Source organism: Heloderma suspectum, chromosome 4 (assembly GCF_057233095.1).
Source record: "Heloderma suspectum isolate Gila_16-S chromosome 4, 16-S_ref, whole genome shotgun sequence".
Taxonomy (NCBI): Eukaryota; Metazoa; Chordata; class Lepidosauria; order Squamata; family Helodermatidae; genus Heloderma; species Heloderma suspectum.
In genome coordinates, this window is record NC_139461.1 from 132,009,442 (window position 1) to 132,027,992 (window position 18,551).

Sequence of the window (18,551 nt, forward strand, 5' to 3'; positions counted from 1 at the left end):
CTGCGAGGGGGAGGGGGGAGAGAAAAGAGAGAATCCCTGCGAGGGGGAGGGGGGAGAGAAAAGAGAGAATCCCAGCGAGGGGGAGCGGGGAGAGAAAAGAGAGAATCCCAGCGAGGGGGAGCGGGGAGAGAAAAGAGAGAATCCCAGCGAGGGGGAGCGGGGAGAGAAAAGAGAGAATCCCAGCGAGGGGGAGGGGGGAGAGAAAAGAGAGAATCCCAGCGAGGGGGAGGGGGGAGAGAAAAGAGAGAATCCCAGCGAGGGGGAGGGGGGAGAGAAAAGAGAGAATCCCAGCGAGGGGGAGGGGGGAGAGAAAAGAGAGAATCCCAGCGAGGGGGAGCGGGGAGAGAAAAGAGAGAATCCCAGCGAGGGGGAGGGGGGAGAGAAAAGAGAGAATCCCAGCGAGGGGGAGGGGGGAGAGAAAAGAGAGAATCCCTGCGAGGGGGAGGGGGAGAGAGAAAAGAGAGAATCCCAGCGAGGGGGAGCGGGGAGAGAAAAGAGAGAATCCCAGCGAGGGGGAGGGGGGAAGAGAAAAGAGAGAATCCCTGCGAGGGGGAGGGGGGAGAGAGAAAAGAGAGAATCCCAGCGAGGGGGAGCGGGGAGAGAAAAGAGAGAATCCCAGCGAGGGGGAGGGGGGAGAGAAAAGAGAGAATCCCAGCGAGGGGGAGGGGGGAGAGAGAAAAGAGAGAATCCCAGCGAGGGGGAGGGGGGAGAGAGAAAAGAGAGAATCCCAGCGAGGGGGAGGGGGGAGAGAGAAAAGAGAGAATCCCAGCGAGGGGGAGGGGGGAGAGAAAAGAGAGAATCCCTGCGAGGGGGAGGGGGGAGAGAAAAGAGAGAATCCCTGCGAGGGGGAGGGGGGAGAGAAAAGAGAGAATCCCTGCGAGGGGGAGGGGGGAGAGAAAAGAGAGAATCCCTGCGAGGGGGAGGGGGGAGAGAAAAGAGAGAATCCCTGCGAGGGGGAGGGGGGAGAGAAAAGAGAGAATCCCTGTGAGGGGGAGGGGGGAGAGAAAAGAGAGAATCCCAGCGAGGGGGAGGGGGGAGAGAAAAGAGAGAATCCCTGCGAGGGGGAGGGGGGAGAGAAAAGAGAGAATCCCTGCGAGGGGGAGGGGGGAGAGAAAAGAGAGAATCCCTGCGAGGGGGAGGGGGGAGAGAAAAGAGAGAATCCCTGCGAGGGGGAGGGGGGAGAGAAAAGAGAGAATCCCTGCGAGGGGGAGGGGGGAGAGAAAAGAGAGAATCCCTGCGAGGGGGAGGGGGGAGAGAAAAGAGAGAATCCCTGCGAGGGGGAGGGGGGAGAGAAAAGAGAGAATCCCTGCGAGGGGGAGGGGGGAGAGAAAAGAGAGAATCCCTGCGAGGGGGAGGGGGGAGAGAAAAGAGAGAATCCCTGCGAGGGGGAGGGGGGAGAGAAAAGAGAGAATCCCTGCGAGGGGGAGGGGGGAGAGAAAAGAGAGAATCCCTGCGAGGGGGAGGGGGAGAGAGAAAAGAGAGAATCCCTGCGAGGGGGAGGGGGAGAGAGAAAAGAGAGAATCCCTGCGAGGGGGAGGGGGAGAGAGAAAAGAGAGAATCCCAGCGAGGGGGAGGGGGGAGAGAAAAGAGAGAATCCCAGCGAGGGGGAGGGGGGAGAGAAAAGAGAGAATCCCAGCGAGGGGGAGGGGGGAGAGAAAAGAGAGAATCCCAGCGAGGGGGAGGGGGGAGAGAAAAGAGAGAATCCCAGCGAGGGGGAGGGGGGAGAGAAAAGAGAGAATCCCAGCGAGGGGGAGGGGGGAGAGAAAAGAGAGAATCCCAGCGAGGGGGAGGGGGGAGAGAAAAGAGAGAATCCCAGCGAGGGGGAGGGGGGAGAGAAAAGAGAGAATCCCAGCGAGGGGGAGGGGGGAGAGAAAAGAGAGAATCCCTGCGAGGGGGAGGGGGGAGAGAAAAGAGAGAATCCCTGCGAGGGGGAGGGGGAGAGAGAAAAGAGAGAATCCCAGCGAGGGGGAGGGGGAGAGAGAAAAGAGAGAATCCCAGCGAGGGGGAGGGGGAGAGAGAAAAGAGAGAATCCCAGCGAGGGGGAGGGGGAGAGAGAAAAGAGAGAATCCCAGCGAGGGGGAGGGGGAGAGAGAAAAGAGAGAATCCCAGCGAGGGGGAGGGGGAGAGAGAAAAGAGAGAATCCCAGCGAGGGGGAGCGGGGAGAGAGAAAAGAGAGAATCCCAGCGAGGGGGAGCGGGGAGAGAGAAAAGAGAGAATCCCAGCGAGGGGGAGCGGGGAGAGAGAAAAGAGAGAATCCCAGCGAGGGGGAGCGGGGGGAGAGAAAAGAGAGAATCCCAGCGAGGGGGAGGGGGGAGAGAAAAGAGAGAATCCCAGCGAGGGGGAGGGGGAGAGAGAAAAGAGAGAATCCCAGCGAGGGGGAGGGGGAGAGAGAAAAGAGAGAATCCCAGCGAGGGGGAGGGGGAGAGAGAAAAGAGAGAATCCCAGCGAGGGGGAGGGGGAGTGAGAAAAGAGAGAATCCCAGCGAGGGGGAGGGGGAGAGAGAAAAGAGAGAATCCCAGCGAGGGGGAGGGGGAGAGAGAAAAGAGAGAATCCCAGCGAGGGGGAGCGGGGAGAGAAAAGAGAGAATCCCAGCGAGGGGGAGGGGGGAGAGAAAAGAGAGAATCCCAGCGAGGGGGAGGGGGGAGAGAAAAGAGAGAATCCCAGCGAGGGGGAGGGGGGAGAGAAAAGAGAGAATCCCAGCGAGGGGGAGGGGGGAGAGAAAAGAGAGAATCCCAGCGAGGGGGAGGGGGGAGAGAAAAGAGAGAATCCCAGCGAGGGGGAGGGGGGAGAGAAAAGAGAGAATCCCAGCGAGGGGGAGGAGGAGAGAGAAAAGAGAGAATCCCAGCGAGGGGGAGGGGGAGAGAGAAAAGAGAGAATCCCTGCGAGGGGGAGGGGGAGAGAGAAAAGAGAGAATCCCTGCGAGGGGGAGGGGGGAGAGAAAAGAGAGAATCCCAGCGAGGGGGAGCGGGGAGAGAAAAGAGAGAATCCCAGCGAGGGGGAGGGGGGAGAGAAAAGAGAGAATCCCAGCGAGGGGGAGGGGGGAGAGAAAAGAGAGAATCCCAGCGAGGGGGAGGGGGAGAGAGAAAAGAGAGAATCCCAGCGAGGGGGAGGGGGAGAGAGAAAAGAGAGAATCCCAGCGAGGGGGAGGGGGAGAGAGAAAAGAGAGAATCCCAGCGAGGGGGAGGGGGGAGAGAAAAGAGAGAATCCCAGCGAGGGGGAGCGGGGAGAGAAAAGAGAGAATTCCAGCGAGGGGGAGGGGGGAGAGAAAAGAGAGAATCCCAGCGAGGGGGAGGGGGGAGAGAAAAGAGAGAATCCCAGCGAGGGGGAGGGGGAGAGAGAAAAGAGAGAATCCCAGCGAGGGGGAGGGGGAGAGAGAAAAGAGAGAATCCCAGCGAGGGGGAGGGGGGAGAGAAAAGAGAGAATCCCAGCGAGGGGGAGCGGGGAGAGAAAAGAGAGAATTCCAGCGAGGGGGAGGGGGGAGAGAAAAGAGAGAATCCCAGCGAGGGGGAGGGGGGAGAGAAAAGAGAGAATCCCAGCGAGGGGGAGGGGGGAGAGAAAAGAGAGAATCCCAGCGAGGGGGAGGGGGAGAGAGAAAAGAGAGAATCCCAGCGAGGGGGAGGGGGAGAGAGAAAAGAGAGAATCCCAGCGAGGGGGAGGGGGAGAGAGAAAAGAGAGAATCCCAGCGAGGGGGAGGGGGGAGAGAAAAGAGAGAATCCCAGCGAGGGGGAGCGGGGAGAGAAAAGAGAGAATTCCAGCGAGGGGGAGGGGGGAGAGAAAAGAGAGAATCCCAGCGAGGGGGAGGGGGGAGAGAAAAGAGAGAATTCCAGCGAGGGGGAGGGGGAGAGAGAAGAGAGAGAATCCCAGCAGGTGGGGGCAGGAAAATAAATGTGCACAGGCCCAAATGTTCATGGGGCAAATGTGCAAGAGAGAAGACTTTGTTCCTCTTTCGCAGAAGTTCTTCTGCAAAAGTTATATATAACTTACGATTCATTCATTTACATTGCCAGGTACATCTCAAGCTAAATAAATTTCTGTCTCTGAAGAAGCTCGTATCATAATTGCAGGTTTCATAGATGAATGAACATGGCAAAGGAGAGAGGTTAAGGGTGTGACAGGGGTCACATAGATGCAGATTCATAGATGAATCTCTTTACAGCATCTTTGGACAATTTCATAATAACTGGCTCATACTCATTATAGCTCTTTAGTCTTTACTAGTGGGGGTAGCAAGGGGAATTGACTGCCAGAGGTAGCAGGGATAGGCAAGCAAATGGATACAGTCAGAGTTGAGAGCTGAATGAAACTATTGAAGGAAAGGGGGATCCACTTTTGTTTTATTGCACCGGACCCAGTGTTGTTGTTGTTTTAGTACAACAACAACAACAACAACAGGGATCACAGCAGTATAAGTATAAATTGGCAATTGCCATATTTACCTTAATGGTAACAGGATATCTGGGTGCACATACAAGGAGCTTATGGCTTTATCCATGAGATGTAAAACTGTGATTCCCTTATCTCCCGCTGCAACAAGTGTAAACATCCACGGAACCGATTTTTCAACACACTTCTACTCCCTGTTGTAAGACTGTTGGGGGACTAATCCACTTCAGGCTGCAGGTGCAGAATTTCCTGATTATATGCTCAGCCATACAAAACCTAGCCCACCCAAAGCAAACCAGCTAGATGTCAGGGAGAAAGGTTCTACCCTAGCTATCCCCAGCCTGTTTTGGACTTCAGCTCCCATCAGCCCTAGCCAGCATGGTCAATGGTAAGGAATTCTGAGAGTTGCAGTCCAAAACATCTGGATGGCAGCTGGCTGCAGGGGGCGGGGCTGCTGTACAGACTAGGAGCCAACAGCTAAGGATTAGGTGGGGGTGAGTTGGGGGTGATTTACACTGGATGTACTTTTTTGTTTACTAAGTTCTAAGATCATTGCTATGGCACTAACTTGTTAATGCTTTTGTCACCTGTTTTTTTTTTGTTTTTCCACAGCCCAATTATGGAAGCCTTTGGCAATGCAAAGACTGTTTACAACAACAACTCAAGTCGCTTTGGGAAGTTTATTCAGCTGAACTTCTGTCAGAAAGGCAACATTCAGGGAGGAAAAATTGTAGATTGTATCCTGTATTTTCTGTGATTGCCCTGCTATTACAGCATGATAACTGCCTGTATTATTATATGGCAAACAAAAGGGACTTGGCCTATCTTTCCATACACAATCCAAGATCATAGTTTAGAATGTCAAAGTCTGTAAAAACAGCTTGTACGTTCAGTACCAAACCATTCCTGTCTTTTTTTAAAAAATCATAGATGATTGTGAAATGTGCTGAAAGAATAATAGCATTTTAAAGTGGACTTTTAAAATATCTAGCTCTTGTTCCATCACCCAAGCTCATGATAATCATTGGGAGCAATTCTGTTCTTTGTTCAAACACAAGAAGTACTGTGATCTTAATGTGGTGAGATAGCCACCTTTTGGTAGGCAGAAGGGAAGGATGGAGTGTCAACTTCACCACTATTAATCAAGTGGATAGTCCTCCAAATTTATTTGTGCGCTAGTGTGTCGATGGTTAACCTGTGCCATGGTTGTCCCAAGTGGGATTATCTGTGAAGAGGTGCAGTACCTTTGGAGGAGGTAGAAGAGGCCCTGTAGGCCTGGCTGTGGCATAAAGACAAGCAGACATTCTTGCTTGCCTTTCCCCTGCTGCACTGCTGCCTGCTCTCTGGTTTGGTAGGCAAACGTTGCACTAAGGCATGTGGGACTGCTTATGTTTTGTAGTGCTCACTAGAGTAGTGCTATCTCATCCTTTTGGACTGGATATGTGGCACACTTGCCAAAAAGTTTGCTGTTACTGAACTAGTGAACTGGTGAATGAGAGAGAGATGCATATTTCTCCTGACCGTTGTGTATGGAAAGGGCCATCCTTCCTGCCTAATCAGAAAGTTTACACAGTTGCCCTTAGTTCCTAACAAAAACCTCCCCAAAGTGGTTCTTAGCCAGACACTGAACTGAGCAGCAAATAAACAGATGCTAGTTGCAATTCTCAACCAACAACACTTTTAAATGTACTTTTTTTAAAAAAGAAAAAAGATTAATACAAAAGCTCTAGTATCTTTTATTAAATGAACATAAAACAAAAATGTTCCTAAAGCAGGTGTGCCAAGAAATGAATATATAGGCTAAGTCTCCCCCCAGCCCCGCTCAACTGAACCATTCTGTTCCTTGACCTATTTATCTGCTACCTGCGAAAGATTTATTAGAGAAGGTAAGTCAGTATTTTGTTTTCTTTCCTAACAGTTTGCTTTTAAACGTAAAGAACTTTGCTTACGACCTCACCTATATTATATTGGATAGGTCTCTAAATACGTTTTCTCCCACAGAATCGAGTAGTAAGACAAAATCCAGGAGAGAGGAATTACCACATATTCTATGCCCTGCTGGCAGGGATTGAGGGAGAAAACAAAGGTGAGAGCCATTCTTGTGCCTGAATAATGGTTTGCAGGGCTCTGTGCCAGAGCTTTTTCATTATTCTTCTGCCGTCTTATGGTGTCAATCTTTTTTTTTAATTTAAACTCTAAGAAAATAAATAATGTAAAAAAAAATCCAGAACTGCTGCCTAACAAAGAGATATGTAGTGCTCATGTTCTTTCGGTCCTAACATCCAAAAAATCTTCCATATCCTACTTTTTTCTCAGTCCCTAAAGTTAAGTCCATACCAGCCAATTTACCACAATCTGCCCTAGTATATATCAAGACTAGGTTGTGTAGTTTACACCTACTTATGTGTCATATCCCCAATAAGCGCCATTCCATGTGTTTTGTTTTGGTAAAGTTAGTACCTCACAGAACAGGTACTAACTTTAGATTACTGCTTACTGCTTTGAATGCCGGTTGCAACAAACACTGTGCAACCCCTTTCATCGCAGTCATTGTGCTGCCTTTATCATTTTCCTTTTGGATGCACAGCTGCCTGTTTTCCAATCTGCATTCTATCTTGTTAGTCAGCCCTACAGAGGTTTTATCCTCAATTTAAATACATTTATATAGTCCAGTAAAGTTAGCTATGTCAGTGTGAGCACACAGCCATCTCTGCACAAAGTTGGAACTTCTTTCTTTGAAAAAACAAAACACCCAATAACAAAACTTGATCTCCTATGCGCACACACATACACACACACACACACACACGAGTACAAACCCCATTAATCATCAGAAGCATGTGCAAACAGGGATAGCGTGAAGCACTTCTCAGGAACAATGGTAGCAAGATAGGAAATATGAACAGGTGCAGTGGGGATGATGGGAGATACTGGGCAGGCATTTTCTCTGAGCACCATCATGACAACCCATCTGTGTGTCAGGTCCACATAACAAGGGCACGCAGAGAGGCTGTTGGCACAACACAGCAGGCCCCCACGAGTTATTTAAGCCACGATAAGGCTGTGGCACTTACAGCTGCCATTTTGAATATGCAATTATTTAACCTACAATGAGCCGTGGCATCTGTGGGTGCCAGGTTGCACAGGCAGCCCCTGCTCAGGGATTGTCATTTCATGTGAACCGGTGACTGTGGGTTATGGGAGGGTTAAACAACCCATGGTTGTTTTAGGGTTAGCCAAGGGTTGTTTAACCCTCACATAACCCACGCTCACTGCGTTCGCATAACACAGCAACCCCTGAGAGGCGGTTGCATGTGCAACCTGGCACACACATGTGCTACAGCTCATCATGGGTTAAATAACCTACTGTCAAGGTTACCATTATGACCTGGACCCCCTGAGCAACTCCTTAAGAATCTCTTGCCTCCTTAAGATTCCATCTTCCTTCCTTTAACCTTCCCCTTACCAGTAATGTGAGGGTTATTGGGAAGGGGAAGGTAAAAGAAGGAAGGTGAGACTCTTAAGTAGGCAAGAGATCTTTAGTTGCTCAGGGGTTCCAGGCCATAAGGGGAACCTTGACACCCACAATGAGCAGCGGTCAGGGAGTCATTTTTCCTGCTTCTCGAAATTTGCTAAGTCTGAGCCAGATAACCAGAGCACTGAGATTTTATGGGTTTAGTATACATTTTTCATATAGGCAAGCATCACTTTTTGGCTGCTGCTGTTGCCAGCTGAAATTACTTCATATTCTTTGTATTTATTTATTGGTTACATTTATATCCCGCCTTTTCCTTCAACGAGCCCAAGGCAGTGTACATGATCCTCTCCAGTGTATTTTATCCTCACAACAACTCTTTGAGGTAGGTTAGGCTGAGAGTCAGTTATTGGCCCAAATTCACCCAGTGAGTTTCTTGACAGAGTTGCAACTAGAACCCAACAATCTAACCACTACACCACACTGGCTCTTTACTACTAGGCAAAGCCATTAAGAGGTATCGGAGATAATGGAGATATACTGTCATGTTTTATATTCCTTCTCTTGTTTACTTTAAGGAAACTAACGTCTGCAAATTTTAAATACAATAGTGTGGTATAATTCTTTTTCCTGTTTCCAGAAGCATTTTACCTATCTGCCCCAGAGAGCTATCACTACCTGAACCAGTCTGGATGTGTCGCGGACAAGACAATCAGTGACAAAGGATCATTCAAAGAAGTCATTGTGAGTTTGGCGTGCCCATGTTTTATAGCATGGCGGGGAGAGGACCCTCCACACATGGGCCACATCCGTCCTGCAACGTCTAGTGCAGGTTCCTGCCCTGCCCCATCTGGCCTTCCCCTTGGGGAAGACTGGGTGGGGCAGGAGCATTGGGTGCTACTTAGGAAACAGTGGCCAATCATGCATATTCCCCTCCACCCGATCTTCTCCCAGGAAAGACTGTGTGGAGGAAGCAATGGATGTCACTTCTTGAAGGCCCTTTCTCTACCTTTGTGGTCCTATAAAGGAGCCTCTGTGGTTGCAGCAATATTGAGGGGCAATTTACACAATCATCACAATAGCACAGTAAAACCTTTCTGAACTGTGTCACTTTAGAAATTGTCAGTTTCAGTGGCAGGAAGTGGGACAAGGCTACAGGCCGTTGGAGCCATGCCCAGAGCTAAGGAATGTACCCCTCTGATCTCCTGTGTCTGTGGGATACATGAAATTGAGAAACCAGGACGTTGTTCCCTTCCGCCCCTATGCTGCTGCACTGCAAAAAAGTGCCATTTCCATTGGTATCGCTGACTGTCTGCCTGAGCTGCAGCTTAGGCACTGTGTTTTTCTCCATGAATCCATATCTGGGGTCGGGGGAAGTGACAGGGAAGGGGGTTACAGCTGCTTGGATGGAAAGAAAAATGTATTGTGTTAACCATCTCAAGCCCTCAATCATCACCCTGTGTTTTCCTCTAGACGGCAATGGAAGTGATGCAGTTCACCACTGAGGAGGTGCGAGATGTTCTTAGGCTGCTTGCTGGCATTTTGCACCTAGGCAACATTGAATTCATTACTGCTGGTGGAGCACAGGTGTCCTTCAAAACAGGTGAAGAAGATGGCAGTGCCCTGCGTATAATATGATTTATTAGGAACATTTATATCCCGAATTTTTAGTTCAAAAACTGAATGACTCAAGGCAACTTACAAAAACCATTTGGAACCAATAAATAATCTCTTCAAGTCCAAAAATCAGTAAATTTAGATACCTAACTCGGAATATGGTATTGGGCATGAAATGCAGTCAATTAAAGGGAAATAGACATTTGGAGAAGCGGTTGATTAGGTTATCTGTCACTTTTTCTTTGCCTGATAGGGAGCCTTAGGTTTCTCTGAGGTTTTTCTTTTCATCCCAAGTGATACTGCTGTGCTTGTCTGTATCTATTTATATTTGTTTCTTTATCATCTCTGTTTCTTGCTAGCTCTGGGTAGATCCGCAGAGTTACTTGGGCTGGACTCAACGCAACTAACCGAAGCCTTAACGCAGAGATCAATGATACTCAGGGGAGAAGAAATTTTAACACCTCTCAGTGTACAGCAGGTAAAACCAAGTTACTGTGGGGTACTGTACATGTATTTACATGTATTTAAGTTACTGTATGTAACTTAAATAATGTATGTATGTATGTATGTTACTGTGGGGTATTTTACCTATAACCTACGAGCCATGCTGGATCAGAACAAGGGTTCATCTAGTCCAACATTCTCTTCACCCAGTGGCCGACCAGCTGTCAACCAGGAACCCACAGGCAGGACATGAGCACAGCAGCACCCTCCCACCCATGTTCCTCAGCAACTGGTGTACATAGGCTCACTGTCTCTGGTACTGGAGGTAGCACATAGCCATCAAGACTTTACATGTATCTAGTATCAACAGCAGTCAATGGTCTGATCATGCTTGGCTGCCCCTGTTCTGTTGCCTCATGACCTCTAGAAGGTGTGCATACAATGGAAGGCCAAACATGACCTTAGAGAGAAGGCAGTACCTTTCAATTTGATAAGCTATGGTGAGGATGTTAAAGCAGGGATGGGGAACCTGCAGCCCATAGGCCTAATCCAGTCCGTGGAGGTTCTCCCTCTGGTACGTGGAGGCTTTTGCTCCTTCGGTGGGCTCCTCCCCCCACCCCCCCAGCCTCATCCCTTAGACGCAACAGGGGGATGAGTGATCAGATATATTATTATTTATTTAATTATTTGATTTATATCCTGCCTTCCCACCAAAACATGATGTCCAAGGCAGCTAACAATTTAAAGCCAACATTAAAACAAAAACGTAATTAAAATTAAAATAAATACATTAAAAGCACAATTAAAAACATAACATGAAAAGAAATAAACAGCACCCAACCCAACAGCAAACCCTTCAGCAACAGATCAGTTTACATGCCAAAGGCCTGCCTGAATAAAAGCATCTTTGCTTGCTGGTGGAAGGACAACAGAGAGGGAGCCAACCTAGCCTCCCTTGGCAGGGAGTTCCAGAGGCTGGGGGCAGCCACGGTGAAGGCCCTCTCTCATGTTCCCACCAAATATGTTTCTAATGGCAGCAGAACCAAGAGAAGGGCATCCCTGGAAGATCTTAAAACCTGGCTCATATGAGCGAAAAGGGGATTCCCCTTACTTAGTGTGCCACTCGCCCTCCCAATTGGGCGGGGGAGCGGCTTCACCTGCTCCATGTCCTCTCCAGTGGGGGAAGGCACAGGGCAGGCAAATCCGCCCTGACTAAGGTTCTGGGTGGAGGATTGCTCTTCCACCCCGTGCCTTGGTCAGGGTGGTTCCAGTGTGTGCAGGTTTTCCCCTGTAGGGAAAAGCACACACTTACCAAAGCTGCCCCGACTGAGGTTGCAGCTAGAGCACTCCACCCACCACCTTGCTTGGCGTAACTTCACCTATGTTGTACCTTCCTCCTTTGGGGAGGACGCAGAGCAGGTGTGGTGACAAATGGAGCACTCTACCCACCGAGTCAGTCAAGTTGGCTTTGCCTGCACCATGCCTTTAGCTATTGGGAGGATGTGGGGTGGGCAAAGCAGACCTGGCCAATGGCAGGGGGGCATGGCCATACTGCTGACATCATCTGGACCATCATCCAGCCTCTCACCCAGAAGAACTTTCCCAGCCCTGCTTCAGGGGCTGCTGCTGAGACCCTGGAGACAACAGTGTCACTGCAACTAAAGGATAAGCTGACCTGCACAGGGACCTTTTCCTCCCAGCACAGTACAATCTCCTTGATGCGGCTGATCAGGTTGACTGGTGTTATGCTAGCATTTCAATAAAATTAAACCAAAAGAAGCCTATTAACATACAACCTTCACTGCTAGAATGTTAAAGCCTAAGAATAATCTCTGTTTGGTGCTGGAGGTAAGCTGGTGATGAGATGCACATATCCTCATGTTTTCTCCTATATGGGAGAATGCTGATCTCCTTGTGCGGGAAACAGAAGAGCACATCTTCCTCCTTCAAAGGAAATGCGGAAGGTGAGGAAACACAAGTCACTCCTTCAATGGAACGTTCAAAGCAGGCCTGTTCATTCATGAGAGTTCATTCAAAGCACTTCATTCATGAGACAGGCTGCTAGAATGTTCTAAAGTGGAGGAGGAAGGAGCGTCCCCATGTTCATGAGAATGGTATGTTCCTTAAATGGCTTTGCAGATGACCTTTTTATATTAGCCATCTTTCTTTTCTTTGAATTTTTACTTCATCAGCTGATCTTTTTTCTGTTTTGTGTCTAAATCTTTGTGTAGGGTGAGACAAGAGAATTCCAAGTTCATGTTAAAATATTTGTCCTGCTTACAAAATATAGGAAACATAGGGTAGCATCCAGTGTTAGTCCTATGTAGAGTAGATCCACTGAAATGAATGGGACTTCAGTTAGTCATGACTAACTTATGTCTCACCCATTTCAATGGGTCTACTCTGTGTAGGACTAACATTGGATACTACCTTTTTTCCCTAGCATCTTTTTTCAGCAGCAGTTAGGAGGGAGGGTGGTGGAGTCTACATTTTGAGGAAGGCAATGAGATGTAAGAGTGTATGTGTGTGTGTATCAAGCATTGTGATATTCTTGTCATGTCTCTGTGCCCTGTACTTTGAGTTATACTGCAGGAATGGCAGTATGTCAAAAAATCTGTTTCCTGATGAAAAATTGTTCTGCTCTTTATCTCACTAGGCAATAGATAGCCGAGATTCGGCAGCTATGGCACTTTATTCCCAGTGCTTTGCCTGGGTTATTAAAAAAATCAACAGCAGAATAAAAGGCAAGGACGACTTCAAGTCCATTGGAATTTTAGACATCTTTGGGTTTGAAAATTTTGAGGTATGTTCCAAAAATGTCCTCACACCTTTTTGTCTTTTGACATTGACCTGGTTGTTCCTGTATAACTTGAGTAGGATTGTGGGTTGCCAAGGGCATTGTTTTTATTATTTGTACATTTGTCTTTTTGTAGGTTAATCGTTTCGAGCAGTTCAGTATTAACTATGCAAATGAAAAGCTTCAGGAGTATTTCAACAAGCACATTTTTTCATTAGAGCAATTGGAATATAGCAGGTAAGAATTGGAAGATGTTCTTTTCCTGCCACAGACTTTAAAAACTGGGGTTATCCATTGGTTTTTAATTCTGATGCTCAGCTCTCTTAGGGCATTTCGAACCACCATAAACATCATCTTACCATTATTTTAAATCAGGGGTGTGCCACTTTGGGGGCCATTTTCACCCCTGGGACCCCCCCCCCCCATGGGCCACAACCCCCTTGGGTGCCAAACACAGGGCAGGCAGAATAAAAAATAAAAACAAAATGGCATAGCTACTATATAGCTCCAAAAGGGTCAAAATTAGTTGCAAATAAGCTAATTTTGACCCTTTTGGATCTTCATAGCAGCTCCAGACACCATTTTGTTGGAGGGGAGATTGAAACTTGGGGGGGTCCCCCTGAATTTTGGAGGGTGGCAGGGCCATGAAGGCTACAGGTTGCCTACCCATTGTAAAACAAGCAGATTTCCCTTCATCTTTCTTAGCGGGTAGACTAACAATATCTACTCTTGGTAATTGTAATAAAATGTGTCCCTCTTGGATTCTGTTAGAGAAGGATTGTTATGGGAAGACATTGACTGGACAGATAATGGGGAATGCTTGGATCTAATTGAAAAGGTAAATATACTTCATATTGTGTGTTGTGCAATATAATCAATTGTATTCATGCTGATTTTATTGCTAATGGCCTTAGGAGCTTTTTGCTGAGAAGCAGTCTATAAATTTGAGAAATGAATCATAATAATACTGGAATGCAAAGGGAAGCTGTATGTATTTTTATTAACATTTCACATGGCACTGGGTTTACAAAGATGACGCTATAGCCGTTGACAAAAGTAATACATTGCTTTGTTAATATGATAGCTGTTCATTTCAAACTTCAGCATTGTGGCAAACTTCATATGCCCACAGTGTTTTAATAAAAACAAATATTTCTTTATCGCTGCTGAGTCACCCTCTTGCCAGCTGGATTATAGCATGGGGATGCATAAAAAAAAAAATAGGGGGACAGCATTCACAGCCTGGTTTAAGGATTTTGCCTGTTCACAGGGTATAATCCAATCTTGTACAAGTAGAGGCAAGACTTTCTCTTCCTCTTAGCCCCCTGCACCCTTCCATGATCTGCTCCAGAGGGACCCGAACCCTCCAAATCAGATTTTGAGGGTGCATGGGAGGCTGCAGGAGAGAGGGGGAAAAGAAGGGTGGGGGGTACGGATGCTGGAGAAATTTGAGATGACTTCTAAGAATCTGTCCTGTGGAATCTGCTGCAGAGTGACCCCCTCAGGCCGCACAGAGTCTGTGGACTTTCGGATGATTTTTTTACTTTCCCAAAATTTACACATATAAATTCGTAGGAAAATACATAAGTTTCTGCTGAGGAAATGTTGAATGGAATGGGGGATGATATACTAAATGTTACGTACTGAGATAAATTATGTAAATACTTATGTAAATGCTTACGTAATTATTTGCGTATTTTTCTGCATGACGAAAAAATAATATTCGCATCCGTCTGTGGGCAGATGATGGAACATCATCTGTGGGCAGATGATGGAACATTTGGCAATCCCCAAAACACAGACGGAGCAGATTTTACACAGTCCATACATCCCTAGTGGGGTGTAGATATGTAAAGGCTTGTGGGGGGGAACCTGGGCAAACCCCAGAAAAATGGGGGGGGTCCTCCAAATTTTCCAAAAGTCCCTTGAAAAAATCGATTCTCCCCCACCAGTGTTTTTTTTTTTTAATCCTACTCCCCCCCCCTGCTTTCCTGGTTTTTCCCATGCCTTCCTTTATTCATTCATTCATTCATTCATTCATTTCATTTCTATACCGTCCAATAGCCAAAGCTCTCTGGGCGGTTCACAAAATTAAAACCAAACAGCACACAATAAAACAATTTAAAATATATAGAACATTAAAACCACAATGCCTTCACATCTCTAGGGCAGGGGATTGGGGAAGGAAGAAGAGAGAACAAGTATTTTGAAGGCATCTAGAGATATCAGGATAAAAAGAAATCGGAGTGTGACCAAGGAGTAGATTACAAGGAAGTGATAGAGCCCATTTGCTGATGGACCAGAGCTAAAAGAACATTAACCCATCCTGCTGATGGATCAGCTTCCATCAGTGGAACAGGGAGTGGGCAATTTTTAGTAAGAACAGTTTGTTTAGTTTTATTCACTATAGTGAATAGCCTGGCCTATCTGGAATGCTGAGGTCTTCCTTGGTGTAGCATCTGGGAATAAGTCTGTTCTCTGCCAGAGGAAGCAGGCAACAATGTAATTTGGAGGGTAGAGTGATACATTAGAGCAGATGTGAGGCTGCTTCTGAAAACAGCAGTCCCATGTTTCCTCCTCCCCTACAGATATTTTGGGGCTCTTGAGATACATATGTGTGACATGACATTAACCTACTGGGAGTTTTCCCATTCCTGCTGCATTTTTTTGGTGCTGTATGCAGGGGGAACCTGCAGAGCAATTGTATCATGCCACACATTGCATATCACTAGACGTTACATAGAGAACAAGATGTGAGGTTTCTGTTGCTGATGGCAACCTTGCATTTGCTATAGCACCTGGTTCCAGCTTGAGAAACCTAGAAGGATATACCATTCATGTCATGTTTAGCTGAATATACCAAAGCCTAACATACCACCCTGATCTACTCTATTTGACAATATGTGATTCTGTTCAAAAAGCATCACACACAAAAACAGAAAAGAGCAATACAAACAGTTTGTGGCCCGCTTGACATTATCTCGTCTTCTTGTGTCTTAATTATCTAGAAACTTGGTTTGTTAGCACTTATAAATGAAGAAAGCCATTTCCCTCAAGCTACTGACAGCACTTTGTTGGCAAAGTTACACATCCAACATGCTGTAAGTAATGTCCTTGACATTTATGTATAGATATGCCCTACTACTAAACATCAGATATGTTGCTGGTATTTATCCTGTTCAGAACGTTCGTAGACTTTAGAAAAGTGTTGCTGGTTAAAATTCTGGGACTACATTGTGCTGATACTCATTACATGGGTTAATACATGGAGGATTTGTGTTATAGGACAGCGGAATGTCCCTATCTGTTGTTAACAGGGGTAGGCAATGTGGTGCCTGTGATCCCCCATGTGCCCCTGGATAGCTTTCTTGGCACCCACCAAAGTGCTTTACCCCTCCCACTGAAAAACAGCAACATATTGCTGGTGCTGAAACATGTGGGTTCAAAGGAATTGTTTAATCTGTTGGGGCTCAAACCCCACCTCTGCCTCAGTCTGTACTCAGTCTTTTGAGCATGTTACTTCTCCTATGTCATTGCTCCTATGGCATCCATTTTGTGATGGTGCCCAGGACAGTTTCTCAAATTGCCAAATGTGCCCAAGGGCCAAAAAGGTTGCCTACCCCTAGTCTTTAGGTATTTCATAGATTTGTTGTGTTTTTATTGGAATCATGTAAGCCTCTTTGATACCTGTCTGTGCACATTCACCAGTATGTAAAATGAATATCGATTTTAAAGATGTATTTTTATAAAACCAATGTACCCTTTAATCTGCATCTTTGCCAAATAGGATTTAGTTTTGCACAGTGCCTGTTTACCTATTGTGCTTTGAAGCAATGCTAGAGTGACTACCAATATAAACATGGCAGCTTTTTTCTGAAGCTAGTGTTCCAGCGAGTTCTGACAAGCCTAGTTTGAGACAATATTTTGCTCTTCTTACATATCCCAATTTTGCAACCCAAAAACGTTTATCTTTTGTTGTTGTTCCCCTTTGTAAATAGAACAATCCTTTTTATGTGAAACCAAGAGTTGCTGTCCACAACTTTGGAGTGAAACACTATGCCGGGGAGGTAATTTTTCTCTTCTGTGTGTATTGAAATTATTCTAAGTAGTGTTTCAGCAGCAGTTCAGTTTTGCCCTGCAGCCACTTGCAAATTAACTGAAAGCATCCAGTTTCTTCTCTGCTCCTTACAATAGTGCCTCTGTGCGAAGCCGTTAATAAGATGGGCTTGCTTAAAAAAAAAATTAAGCTGAGCTTGTTCTGCCTCTTTTCAAATAGGTCCAGTATGATGTCAGAGGAATCTTGGAGAAAAACAGGGACACTTTCAGGGATGATCTCCTGAACCTCTTACGGGAAAGCAGGTATGTTAATCCTTTCATGGGGTCTTGATCTTGTAGGATGCTGAAAATAGTGAGTTCCAGTGTTAATGGAGATTGATACATAGTGTACTTCTGTGGTATGCAGTTCTAAACAGAATATGTTCGCTAGGAAGTACCAGAATGGTGGGTCTGCCATAACGTGCAGTTTGGTCTTCTGGTTGTGCTTTGATTGGTCAGGCAGAGTGCCAGTCTGTTTCCTGCCCTAAAGCATGGAAGGGAGATAGCTATGTGAATGGTGTGCGCGCCCCCCCCCATCCCCACTCCCATTTGCACTGATATTTTGTGTTGAAGGTCTATGGGAGAGGCTTTTACTGCCCCTGAATTCTCCATAACTCGAGACCTTTAAAAGGACTGTCTGAGTGGCAATTTTGTATTGGTCACATTTAGGGAGGCTCAAATAGATTTTTCCTGAGTTATGCATTTACCGCATTTGAGGACTCTAGTTATAACATGCTGCATTTATAGTCCAAATAAATTATAGACTTAGAACAAGTTGATAATGAGATACCATTTATTGGGGAGTGTGTCAACTTCACAAGTCTACATTTTTAGAGTGCTTTGCAAGACCCTTATGGTAGAATCTGAATGTCTTGCCTTCCAGCAACAATTCTTAACTGCAGAGTGTTTTTCATAGAAACAATCAGCCCCACATAGTTTTTTTTAAAAAAAAAACTGGACAAACTGTTTGTCCTGCCTATGAAAAGTAGGGTTGCTCAGGAAAATCTTCAGAGCCTAAAGGCATAGAGGTGAATGTGTATGTATATCTGTACATATGCACATCCAAAACACAGAGAAAAATGCAAAGGGCATAGAAACTTGCTCTGTGCAACAATTATTATTGAGTATATACTTAGCTAAGGAGGCAACTGCCAGTCCTAACCCAACTTTTGAGTGGGCCTATAAGCATGGATTCACCGATCAATATCTCCCTAATGTATATTGTTTAATTCTTCCACTAAATGCAGCAGCTTTTGCAGGGAAAGGCAGATACCAAACAAGGAAAGCACACAAAGGCTATTGCATAATTTGTGAAATGGGAGAGCATGTGAAGGAGACAGGCATAATTGTGGAGACATAAAAGTGCCATGAGGTTCTTCTGCAAAGGATTTTAATCAATACCATAATATAGAGGCATGCACAGAGGATGTTGCTTGGTACTTAGTAGAGTTGTATATGTTACACTTTTATGATTAATAGACAAATCCCCAGGAATAGTATTGGAAATAATTAAATTTTATTTATTTATTTATTTATTAAATTTATTAATCGCCCATCTGACTGGTCACCCAGCCACTCTGGGCGATGTACAACCCCCATAAAACAATTTAAAACAATAAAATTTTACCATAAATTTTTTTTTTAAATACCCTAACCCACCCTAAATACCCTAAATAGAATTTTGACTGCCTTATAATAAAAATGTTCAACATTTGCAAAAAAATAACCTGGGAGAACTCT

The 18,551-nt window shown here is 46.1% G+C and overlaps 1 protein-coding gene across 1 annotated transcript in view; it reads left to right on the forward strand.

Annotated features, from left to right (window-relative positions):
- MYO10 (myosin X) overlaps positions 1–18,551 on the forward strand; it is a 245,991-nt gene that overhangs the window by 142,138 nt on the left and 85,302 nt on the right. The window contains exons 6-17 of the mRNA XM_084850564.1: positions 4,996–5,120; positions 6,256–6,269; positions 6,385–6,469; positions 8,499–8,602; positions 9,332–9,461; positions 9,835–9,953; positions 12,576–12,722; positions 12,853–12,953; positions 13,488–13,554; positions 15,725–15,817; positions 16,715–16,783; positions 16,993–17,075. Coding sequence (XP_084706690.1) covers positions 4,996–5,120; positions 6,256–6,269; positions 6,385–6,469; positions 8,499–8,602; positions 9,332–9,461; positions 9,835–9,953; positions 12,576–12,722; positions 12,853–12,953; positions 13,488–13,554; positions 15,725–15,817; positions 16,715–16,783; positions 16,993–17,075 — 1,137 coding nt within the window. The remainder of the gene's footprint in view (positions 1–4,995; positions 5,121–6,255; positions 6,270–6,384; positions 6,470–8,498; positions 8,603–9,331; positions 9,462–9,834; positions 9,954–12,575; positions 12,723–12,852; positions 12,954–13,487; positions 13,555–15,724; positions 15,818–16,714; positions 16,784–16,992; positions 17,076–18,551) is intronic.